Raw genomic sequence first — 12706 nt, 5'->3', positions numbered from 1 at the left:
AAAATATGTCAAAGAACTAAATGAAAATATTATCTTAATACTTGAGCTGATCAGGGAAAGGAAAAAATATTTTAAAAATTAATAGAAACTCTAGAAATGAAAAATATAATACAGAAATGATATTTTACTAGATCAGCTTAGCATCAGATTGGAGAAGTAGGATAAAAGAGTCTGTGAACTTAGATAAAGAGAAATTAACCAAACTGAAGAGTGAGAAGTCAAAAGATAAAAGAAAAATTAACAGAACCTCAAGCATCTGTGATACAATGTTAACATACTTATAATTGGAATCCAAGAAGGAAAAGAGAGTGAGAAAAGGGAAGAAAAACTACTTAAGGAAATAAGGGTCACAAACTTCTCAGATTGATGTAAAACACCACCTCACAGATCCCAGAAGTTCAGTGAATGCCACGCAGATTAAGTATGAAAAGAATCATCCCTAAATTAATAATAGTCCAAGTGCTGAAATCCAAAGATTAAGAGGAAATCTTGAAAGTCATCAAAGGAAAACAGATATATTGCATACAGAAGAACGGTCATATGAATCATGAATACTTATGTGAAGATGCAGTAAAGGCCAGAAGACAATGAGAAGACATTTTTATAAAGTACCAAAAGGAAAAGACTGAAACTGTCAATTCATACTCAGTGAAAATATACTTCATAAACGAGGGTGAAAAAAGGCATAATGAGACACATGAAAGCTCAGAGAATATGGTGCCAGCAGAACTGCAAACGCACTAACAGATGTCATTTAGCTGATGGGAGATGATCCCAGATAAAAATTTACATCTATGAAAAGGAAAGAAGAACACTGGAAACAGTAAATAGCTGGGTAAACGTAAAATTCTATGCTTTTTCTTGTAATTTTCTTTAAAACAACAATTGCACAAAAGACAAGGCCAGGTGAATGGAATTATACTGTTGTATGGTTATGAAGTAGGAAGCAGAAAATGGAAAGAATGAAATGAATAGTGTCAGGTGTGATGTGAGATGGGAGAGAAAGTTTGTAGTGTCAGATTTGAAGAGCAAACAGTTACAGTATTGACCCCGTATGGACCCATTGAGGATTCATATTCTTAGCCCTAAAGTAACCACTAAAAAAAATGAGAAAAGGTATAGGTAAGAATTTAATAGAGAACATAAAATGAAACTCTTAAAAAATATTTGGGGGGCTTCCCTGGTGGCGCAGTGGTTGAGAGTCCGCCTGCCGATGCAGGAGACATGGGTTTGTGCCCTGGTCCAGGAAGATCCCACATGCCGCAGAGCAGCTAAGCCCGTGAGCCATGGCCGCTGAGCCTGCGCATCCGGAGCCTGTGCTCCGCAATGGGAGAGGCCACAACAGTGAGAGGCCCGCGTACTGCAAAAAAAAAAAAAAAAAAAATTTGGTTAATAGAAACAAAGGTGGGAAAAATCAACAACAGAGATTAAAATAGGAGGAATGAATGGAAAACAAATAGCAAAATGTTAGATGTAAACTCACTCGTATAAATTATTACAATAAATGTAAATGGACCAAACGCCCACTTAAAAGAGATTGTCAGACTGAATAAAAAAGGAAGATACATCTATATGTTGTCTATAAGAGACACATTTGAATATAAAAACAAGGATAGTTAAAAATAAAATGATGAAAAAATATACAATGCAAACATAAAGCATAGGAAGGTGAAAAGTCTATATTAATATCAGACAAAGTAGACAGCAGGACAAAGTAGTACCAGATATAAAGATGAACATTGCATATTGGAAAATGAGCAATTCACCAGGAAGTTATAACAATGAATATTTATATACCTAAAAACAGAGCATTGTAATTTATAAGGCAGAAACTGGCATAATGAAGGGAAAAATAGAAAAAACAAAAATAATAATTGGAGATTCTTAAAATATTCTTCTTAAATAATCATAAGAAAGTTGTCAAAACAACACTATCAACCAACTTGATGTAGTTGATACTTACAGAATATTATGCCCAACTATTGCGGAAAACACATTCCTTTTTAATACCATTCTTGGGGTATAATTTACATCCCATAAAATTAGCACATTGTAAGTGTATAATTTAATGACTTGTAGTAAATATATAGATTGTGAAGCTATTGGTGCAGTCCAGTTTTAAAGCATTTCCTTCTCCCCGGAAAGTTTCCTTGTGCCCATTTGCAGTTAATTCCCATTCTCACACCCAGGCCTAGGGAGCATTTGATCTGATTTATATACCTCTAAGAATATTCTAGACATTTTGTAAATGAATTAATAAAATATATCCTTCTGTATCTTCTTTAGCATGTTTTTGAGCATCCATTTTGTAGCATCAGTAGTTCATTCATTCTTATTGAGAATTGTATTCTATTAGATAGATATGCCACATTTTGTTTATCCAGTCACTAGTTGATGGATATTTAGCTTGTGTCCACTTTTCAGCTATTATGAATAATGCTGCTATCAACATTTATGTGCATATATTTGTGTATATATATATAATTTCATTTATCTTGGGTAGATTCCTAGGAGTGGAATTAATGAGTCTTATGGTAAGTTTATGTTTGACTTTTAAGAAACTGTCACATTGTTTCCATAATGGCTATACCATGTTATATTCCGACCAGCAACATATAAAGATTCCAGTTTCTCAGCATCCTCACCAACACTTGGTATTGTCCTTATTTTTTTAATAGTCATTCTAGTGGATATGAAATAGTATTTCATTATGGTTTTAATTTTCATTTCCCTAATGACTAATGATGCTAAGGATCTTTTTGTGTGCTTGTTAGCCATTTGTATATATTCACTGGTGAAATGTCCCGATTTTTTGCCCATTTTTATTTATTTTTTATTTATTATTTTTTAAATTTTATTTATTTTTGGCTGCGTTGGGTCTTCGTTGCTGCACGTGAGCTTTCTCTAGTTGCGGCGAGCAGGGGCTACTCTTCGTTGCGGAGCGCGGGCTTCTCATTGCAGTGGCTTCCCTCATTGTGGAGCACGGGCTCTAGGCATGCGGGCTTCAGTAGTTGCGGCACGCAGGCTCAGTAGTTGTGGCTCACGGGCTCTAGAGCACAGGCTCAGTAGTTGTGGCACATGAGCTTAGTTGCTCTGCGGCATGTGGGATCTCCCAGGCCAGGGATCGAACCCGTGTCCCCTGCATTGGCAGGCGGATTCTCAACCACTGTGCCACCGGGGAAGCCCTTTTGCCCATTTTTAAAATGAGTTGTCTGTCTTCTCACTGGTTAAGAGTTCTCTATGTAATCTGAATACAAGTTCTTTATCAGGTATACAATTTGCAAACTGTAGTTTGTCTTTTCTTAATGTTGTCTGTGGTGGAGAGAATTATGGCCCCCTCCAAAGATATCCATGTCCTAATTTCTAGAACTTGTGAATATATTACCTTACATTGTAAAAAAAAAAGACTTTGCAGTCATGATTAAGTTAAGCACCTTGAGATAGGGCAGTTATCCTGGATTAACCAGGTGGGCCCACTGTAATCAAAGAAGTCTCTATTCAGGCAGAGAATGAGAAATACAATACTGTGTAATCTCAGTCACATGTGGAATCTTAAAAAAAAAAACTCACAGAAAAAGAGATCAGATTTGTGGTTACCAGAGGCAGGGAGTGGTGGGAGAGGGAATTGGAGGAAGGTGGTCAAAAGGCAAAAACTTCTTGTTATAAGTACTAGGGATGTGATGTACAATATAACTATAGTTAACGCTGCTGTATGATCTATGTGAAAGTTGTTAAGAGAGTAAAATTTAAGAGTTCTCATCACAAGGAAGAAAGTTTTTTTCTCTATTTTATATGAGATGATGGATGCTAACTAAAGTTACTATGGTAATTATTTCCTAATATATGTAAGTCAAACGATTATGCTGTACACTTTAAACTTATACAGTGATATATATCAATTATATTTCAATAAAACTGGAGGAAAAAAGGTCCTTAGGGAAAAGTATCAAAGTAAAAAAAAAAAAAAAGATAATGAACCAGAGGTTGGAGGGATACACTTTAAAGATCGATGAAGGGGCCATGAGCTGGTGACACAGGTGGGCTCTAAGAAGGTAGAAAAGGTAGAGGAGTGGATTCTCCCTTGAAGCCTCCAGAAGGAATAAAACCCTGCCAACACTTTGATCTTAGACTTCTGACCTCCAGAACTGTTAAGATAATAAGTATGTGCAGTGTTGTAAGCCACTGAATTAGTGGTGACTTGTTATGTTACCCATAGCTTAAGAGTTTTCCATTTTGATGAAGTTCAGTTCATCAGTTATTTTATGGATCGTGCTTTGGGAAGTTTCAGAAATTTTATAGTTTTAGTTCTTTCATTCAGGCCTGTGATCCATTTTGAATTAATTTTTATTTATGGTATGAGGTAAGGATCTATGTTTTTTATTTTGGTTTGGTTTTTTGATACGTGAATATTCAGTTGCCCAGCCCATTTGTTGAAAAGATGATCTTTTCCTCATTGAATTATCTTGGGAATCTTCGTCAAAAATAAATTGACCATGATCATAAATGTAAGACTATATTTCTGGGTTCAGTTCTGTTCCATTGAAATATATGCCTATTCTTGTGCTAATATCACTATCTTGATTACTTTAACTTCATAGTAAGTTTTAGTATCAGGTAATGAAGTCCTCCATCTTCCTCAAAATTATTTTGGCTATTCTCAGGCCTTTGCATTTCCAAATAAATTTTAAAATAAGCTTTCAATTTCTTAAAAAAAGCCTTCTGGGATTTTACTAGGTATTGTCTTAATTTTTTGTTAGATGTATTGCTAAGTGTTTTATCCTTTTTGATGCTGTCATGATGGAATTTTTTTCTTAATTTCATTCTCTTATTGTTCAGTGCTAGTATCTTATAAAGATATTTCATATCTTTTTTTGGTGGTCCTGTGAATTTAAGAAGTCAGATGTATAACTATGCAACTCTTTTCACCTGCCACAGTGACAACGCATGCTAACTGATTGGATGGCTGGATTTTGACTTCTGACTACTAGATCAACGTGTGCTTGTTCCCTGGGAGGTGGGAATAATTTGCAGTCTGTCCAGCCAGAAAAGGGTGTGGGGGAGCATTGATGCCTATCTGCTTTGATAAGAGATATCTTGGTTCTCTCACTCTGTATGTGCTTGTCCCACTGCAGAAATTCATCTTGTCCCATTGTCTTTTAGTCCTCTCAACAGAGGCATTTCCCCATTAAAGAACTTTCTTGGAGGCTCCACTCAACAAATTTTGATTAAGTCCCCCCCCAACCCCCACTTCAAGGATAACTGGAAAATTAGCTGGGCACATTGATGACTTTGTCAATGCAGAGGTAGTTCTGGATGCTGAGAATATCCGGGTGCTGGTAGATTCATTGTCTGGTGAGAGCCTTCTTCCTCATAGTCGTCCATGTTCTCACTGTGTCCTTACGTGGCAGAAGGGGCTAACTCATTTATTAATTCAAGAATTTTTCCATGTGTTCCTTAGAATTTCCTACATATAAGATCATGTCATCTGTGAATAAAGACCGTTTTACAACTTCCTTTCTAATCTGGATGGATGTCTTTAATTTTTACTTTTCCCTGTAGTTCACTGGCCAGAACCTGCTGGATAATGTTGAATAGAAGTGGCAAGAGGGGACATTCTTGCCTTGTTCTTATCTTAGGGGAAATGTATTCAGTCTTTTACCAGTATATACAGTGTTAGCTATGGGTTTTCATGAATGCCTTTCATCAGGTTGAGGAAGTTTCCTTCCATTCCTGCATTGTTGAGAGGCTTTATCATGAGTGGGTGTTAGGTTTTGTAAAATACTTTTTCTGACTTTTAAGGTTAACATACTTTTTTTTTCTCTTTATTCTACTAATATGATATATAACATTAATTCATTTTTGAATGTCAAATTAACCTTAATTCATGTTCATATGTGTAATCCTGGTTACCACTTGGTCATTTTATATGTTGCTTGATAATGTTTGCTAATATTTTTGAGGATTTTAGTGTCTATATCATGAATGATATTGTTCTGTAGTTTTCTTATGAAAAGATGGGGTGGGAAATGAAAGATTGATTTGTAAAGGGGCATGAGAAAACTTTTGGGGAGGTGGTAATGTTCTGTGTGGATATAGGGGTGTATACATTCTCAGAAGTCTTAAGTCTGAAGACTTGAATAGATATTTTTCCAAAGAAGATACACAAATGGCCAATAATTACATTTAAAGATACTCAACATCACTGATCATTAGGGAAATGCAAATCAAAATTACAAAGAGATACAACTTCACACCCATGAGGATGGTTACTATCAAAAAAAAAAAAGGAACAGAAAATAACAAGTGTTGGTAAGGATATGAAGAAATTGGAACCCTTGTGCACTCTTGGTGGAAATGAGGTGCATAGAGGTGCAGCCTCTATGGAGAACAGAATGGCAGTTCCTCAAAAAATTAAAAATAGAATTTACTATATGATCCAGTAATTCCACTTCAGAGTACATACCCAAAAGAATTTAAAGGAGACTCTCAAAGAGATATTTATATACCTATGTTCACAGCAGCATTATTCACAACAGCAAAAACATGGAAGCAACCCAAGTGTCCACAGCAGATGAACGGATAACAACATGTGGTCTGTACATATCATGGAATGTTATTCAGCCTTAAGAAGGAAAGAAGTTCTGACACATGCTGCAAAGTGGATGAACCTTGAAGACATTATGCCAAGTGAAATAAGCCAGTCACAGAAAGACAAAAGTGCGATTCCACTTAACATGAGGTACTTAGAGTAGTCAGAATTACACAGAGAGAAAGTGGAGTGGTGGTTGTCAGGGGATGTGGGGGGAAGGGGCAATGGAGAGTTACTGTTTAATGGGGACAGAGTTTCAGTTTTACAAGGTGAAATGAGTTATGTGGATGGATGGTGGTGAAATGAGTTATGGGGAGGGTTGTCCAACATTATGAATGTATTTAATATCACTGAACTGTACACGTAAAAATGGTTAAAATGGTAAAATTTATGTTATGTGTATTTTACCACAATTTCAAAAAAATTGAAAAAATTCTTAGGTCTGAATTCCAAAAATATAAATTTTATTTTTATGTAAATTATAATTCTAAGTTATTTTAAAAGGAAGGACAAGGGAAGAGAATCTGTTGGCCTTCTAATATTATTGTTGCTTCTGTAACAAATTTCTAATAGATAAACTTTTAAAAAATTTCTAGACAGCCTAGGTCACGTCACAATGATAATAAAATGCAATGTAAATATCCTTCACAAATATTGCTGTGTTAAAGAAAAAGTCCTTGTAAATCAACCATACTCCAATAAAAATTAATTTAAAAAAAAGAACAGTAACTAATACATTAGTAAGTGCTTAATAAGTATTGATGAATGAATGAGTGAATAAACAGCAAAATTAACATTAAAAAAAGAAAAAGTCCTATTTCTTGATTTAAGACAAATTACCCTTTCACTTATTCTCAGTAAATGTTCTAGAGCTACTCTCATCCTTTTTCCCTCCTGGCATCTCACATAACTCACCTATATGTATGATCCTAAATGTCATTCTTATATTGAAGTTTAAATAACAAGTATACAGCGATTCGTGCTTGAAAACCTTGCTTCTAGGTGAAAAGTTATTAAATGAATACTATTTCCATTAATTTTAATGCAAAAAGTGACACGTTTTTGCTCAATCCAAGAAACACAGTTTTCATAGATAGCAAAATAAATCAAGTAAATAATGAAAAACTTTTATAAGGAACAAATGTAAAAGTAAATGCATTTAGTTTGATCACAGAATGTAGTATGGTGATTTATTGTCCTCCTGAAAGGAGGAGGCAGAGTCCTTAGATGTAGGTTGGTAGAGAAGTCCAGATTGGGAGAGGCAGGAGGATGAGACCTGCCACACTCACATGGAACTTAAAATAGCACATGACTCAGAGAAACACCTCGGTATAAAGAAGGGCTACAGAGCATCACACTTCAAAACACGTGCAAGTTCAGTGTCTTTTAGAAAATGCCACCTTGACCTTCTCCCTTTGTGTCTGAGTACACAGAAAACATTTGGTTTCTCCCTCAAACTCTTGAGTGGAGGAAATTGGTGAGTATGTCTTTGTCTGAGATTGTAATGTCACAACTTTCTGTAGCATATATATGTAAGGTGTTTTGGATGAAGACTTCACTGCAGTGAAAAATAATTTGTCATCTGAAAAGTGTGTAATTTTTCAAGAGTGTTCAAAGGTCGTCGATCAGTTAGTGTGGGAGGTAGGTCTGTGTTCGCAGTGTTTGGAGAGGGACTAATCCTGGGGGGTGCTTCTTTGCTGTGATATACACGGCTGATCACCTGCCTCCCACAGATACCTCCTCTGGCTCAGAAGACGAAGGCTCGGTGCAGGGCGACTCCCAGGGGACCCCCACCTCCAGCCAGGGCAGCATCAACATGGAGCACTGGATCAGCCAGGCCATCCACGGCTCCACCACCTCCACCACCTCCTCCTCTTCCACCCAGAGTGGGGGGAGTGGCGCTGCCCACAGACTGGCTGACGTCATGGCTCAGACGCACCTAGGTGAGTGCCCTGCTGGGCAGTCGTCTGTCTTATTCTCGTTGTCCTTACATCTGAGTGGCTGCTGAGTAACCCTGCCCTTTTTATTTTGAAATTTCTCTATTTGCGCATCTCGGCCATGGAATCCATCCGAGGGACAGAACAGAGCCCCACTCCCGCTTCTGGGCTGCTTTGTTGCGTTGGTTTTACTGTTTTGTGAAACCCTTGGTTTTACTATTCTTTACATCCCAGACGTCTCCTCTGCTTGTAGAAGAATGCTTTCTTGTTCATTAGAGAAACTTGCAGCCGTATCTGGTTACGTGCTTTCTTCTCCTCATGCTAAAGTATGCTCCTAAATGAAATTTTAATTATGCTAATAAACAAGGCTGGGGACTTCAGAGTGAGTTTGCCCTTACTTTGGAAGTTACTTAGGAAGGGGAGGCTTTCATCACTACTGCTTATATGGTTTTCTGCCATAGGCATTCAGCTTTCTGGGGTGGTTCACGTTACTTTGTGTGTAGGTTCCATGATACATGGGATCCTCTGTATTTAAAAAAGCACAGTTAGGAAGCATTGGTAAGATGTTTGGAAATAGTGTAAAACAGGAGATGAAGTGAGAATTATTAGAGGAAAGGAGCATATTGGATGAGCAGGGGGCTGCGTGGAGGGGGTGAGTAAGGGTCCTGTTTCTCTGCCTGCACCCTAGCCCCCCACTCACTGCGCCACATTCATCTGGTGTGGAAGGCACAGCATGAGGTCCAGATCTGTCTGATCCATTTTCAGCTGTGGATTGAGATTTTTAAACATTTCAATAAAAAATTTTTCACAAAGTAAATTACTTGCTTTGAATGTGGTGCCAAGATGGTTCAGTATGTTCTCCATTCAAATGGGGTGGACCAGGGTCAGCCGCATCCAGGGACATGGAAGCTGCACCTCCCTGTGCAGTGGTTGATCATCGAGCACAGGGCAGGTGCACGGCATCCTCCCACATCTATCCTCTTATCCGAAAACTCCATGTTTAGAAAGTAGGTAAGTGAAATGAATGAATGAAATACTCTGCCAGCTTCTCAGACTCAAAAAGTATTTCTAGATTATTGGCTACTTGACAAGAGTCAGAGGAATTCCAAACTGACTTCTCAGGACTTGGCCCCAGTGGCACTTGCTCAGCATGAAGTTGAGGTTAAAAGCAACAGCCTTTTCAGAATCAGCAGTGAGACTGGTTGTCTACCAGCAGGACACAGGCAGCCGGTTGGGAGGGCTGGGTCTGGTCCCAGTTCTCACGTTAACAGCTGCCGGCTTCTTCAGAAGTCAGTATTCCCTGCTCTAGTTTTTTAGTGGGAAGAAGAGGAATGATAATGTCTTTTCTTTGTACCCATTGCGAGTAAAAAGGAGAAAATAGGAAAATTCTCCAGTTTTTAAAGTAACACTCACATGCAAAGTAGTAGTATTAAATTTCAGTTTAAAATGTTTTCGGGAACATACACTGGTTAATGTGTACTGAGAACCTCTATTTGAAATCATAGATAAAAATTAAGCAGAAATGTATATGATCGTTAAAGAGTTTCAGATGCTAAAATTTCTTCCTCTGTGTTTTGGAACCTGAGATAGCCCTGAGGCTCAGTCCGTGTGCTTTGTCTGGTAGCCACCTGGACGGGGTAGACGTGGAACTCCCTCCACCTCTGCCCCTCGCTCTTACCTTAGGAATGTGTGTTTTCTGACTGAGTACACTTCTAAGGAAATATCAGGAATCTTACCAAGAGAAACCCATAATTTTGAACAGATTACTCCCTGCATTTGTTTCTCCCTTTATGTAGTTACATGTGGAATATTGGAGGAAATTATAGCATGGAGAATTAAATTTATCCGAACTATAAAAGGTTGCGTTACTCAGGTACGTTAAGACTCAGTGTAACCTAAATATAGCTTCTCAGTGTGTGACATTTCAGTAATTTCTAATTTGGCACATAGATAAGTTCCTAGAGTATCCAGGAATTTTCTGTAAATATGAAAAAAATTTTTTGAAAGAAAGCAGTGGCAAAATAATAAAATAAGAAAAAGAGAATTAAGATATTTTACTCCAGGGCTTCCCTGGTGGCGCAGTGGTTGAGAGTCCGCCTGCCGATGCAGGGGACACGGGTTCGTGCCCCGGTCCGGGAAGATCCCACATGTCGCGGAGCGGCTGGGCCCGTGAGCCGTGGCTGCTGAGCCTGCGTGTCCGGAGCCTGTGCTCCACAACGGGAGAGGCCACAACGGTGAGAGGCCCGCGTACCGCCAAAAAAAAAAAAAAAAAAAAATTTTTTTTACTCCTGTGGCAAAAGCAAAAGAAGTAAAAAGTCAGAATTGGCAGTGTTCAACCTTTTGTTGAGGCCATCAGAAGCCTACAAATAAGAAAGTATTCTGTGTATGTCTGTGTTTTAAGGAATTTAGGGTCAAATAAACCACCAACTTGTAGTACCTCTGGTCCCTCAAGGTGAAGTACTTGGATAGAGTCTGTAGAAACCTCTTTTGCCCAAACGGTAGAGGAAAGACAAGCGTTTAAAGACCATGAAGAGGCTGTAACAAGTGGATGGTACTTCTGCTTTGTGGTTGTTGGAATTAAATCCTGTGTCCTTGTGGGTCCATCCTGACAACATGACAGGGACACTGCACGTGCATCTCCCATCAGGCTGGCTTAGCATACCATGCGGTCCCCGTCCAGGTGGTTTTTCCTCCTATGGCTCTGCTTGTTGTTATTCACACTTAAAACACTGACAACGAGGGCTCAAGACGTTCCCCATCCTGAGATGCTAAGGCCTGAGATGTGCACATTTGTGACACAAGAAGATGGACGTGCCATGCGACGGCTCCCTGCAGCTCAGACAGAACAGGGCCTGCACATCATTAAGGGCCCTCTCTCCACAATGATAGAGAACCAGAAGGTGTTTATTCAGAACCTCTGTGCATGTCATGTTCTTAAGACAGTTGGAAAGGAAAGGATCAACACCTCTAAAATATTTTATCATTATCAAAAGTCAAGGAGCATAATTTAGAGTAACCAGGAGAATTAAAGCAACACTTTGAAACTTCAAGAGGCATATTTGTAAAAGGTACTAGAGTAACATAGGAATTAGTAAGCTACATAGAAATGGAGAAACTGAAGAGGAACTGTTAATACATTTCTAGATTAAGAAATAAGAACAAAGCATAATAGATAACATGGTTGTATATTCAGAATCAAAATTTGTATATTCAGGAAATTAAAGAGACTTGTACGTGAGCTGTTCTCTTATTTTGTAGCTCCAGATGTATAGGTAAGGTCTGTGTCGCCCTTTGTAACTGACACATCTGAGATGTTGTCACATTCGGGTTTCATCTGCATGTGTTGGGGGTGTGTTGTCATTAGCCAGATATTCATAGAAGTTATTGCCATTTCCAGACTATCTTAGAATTCGTCAGCATGAACGCTGCTTTTGGTGTGTGCGGTTTGTATCAGCAAGGAAATTCTCATCAGGTTTCTTGCCTCTGATCCTGGTAAGCAGATAGATGTGCCCCCATGTGCTTGATACATAGTTAGCCTGGAGCCTGGCAGCTGTTGTCTGGGCCTAGATTCTGGTGTTCTAGGGAATTTGTTCAGAGGGCTGCGTAGCCACCGTTGTGATAAGTTACCCTAATTTATTTATGCATAATCATCCACAGTATCAAAGAATTCTTTTATAATCTCTTTATCCATACTTTTCAGACATTTACAGTCTTAAAATATTAACTACACACCGAGGATGGTGATATTAGCAAAGCCTGCACACTTGGGGCTGGGGTCTCCCTGCTGTACCCTCACCTCCCCTCCTGGCTGGGGCATCCCTGCATCTAGAGCTTCATGATTCAAAGGCAGGGTCAGTGAATTTTTCCAGGAAAGGACCAGAGAGTGGATATTAAGCTTTGTGGGCCATGCAGTCCCTGTGGCCGCTGCTGAATTCCGCTGGCTCAAGAGCAGAAGACAGTGCGTGAACCATAGGCATGGCTATGCCCCCACAAAACTTCATTTATAAACGCAGCTGACAGACCACCCTGTGAGCCATAGTTTGCCAACTCCTGTTTTAGAGAGTTTTAAGCCACGCTATTGAAAAAGTAAGCAAGAAAAGAAAATTTGCATTAGGTAACACAAGGCCGATGAGACTCTTCCATCAATTACTGCGTGTTTCTCGTGGCTCTTTGGATGATA

General features: G+C 38.7%; 1 protein-coding gene across 6 annotated transcripts in view; it reads left to right on the top strand.

Annotated features, from left to right (window-relative positions):
- Window positions 1-12706, top strand: part of DIP2C (disco interacting protein 2 homolog C) — a 354106-nt gene that overhangs the window by 208514 nt on the left and 132886 nt on the right. For all 6 annotated transcript variants that reach the window (XM_033852298.2, XM_033852296.2, XM_033852299.2 and 3 more), the window contains one exon: window positions 8323-8532. In XM_033852298.2, the coding sequence (XP_033708189.1) occupies window positions 8323-8532 (210 nt within the window). The remainder of the gene's footprint in view (window positions 1-8322; window positions 8533-12706) is intronic.

This window comes from Tursiops truncatus, chromosome 2 (genome assembly GCF_011762595.2).
Source record: "Tursiops truncatus isolate mTurTru1 chromosome 2, mTurTru1.mat.Y, whole genome shotgun sequence".
NCBI classification, from domain to species: Eukaryota; Metazoa; Chordata; class Mammalia; order Artiodactyla; family Delphinidae; genus Tursiops; species Tursiops truncatus.
The sequence above is the reverse complement of the archived record's forward strand: the minus strand, read 5'-3'. Positions and strand labels throughout refer to the sequence as shown.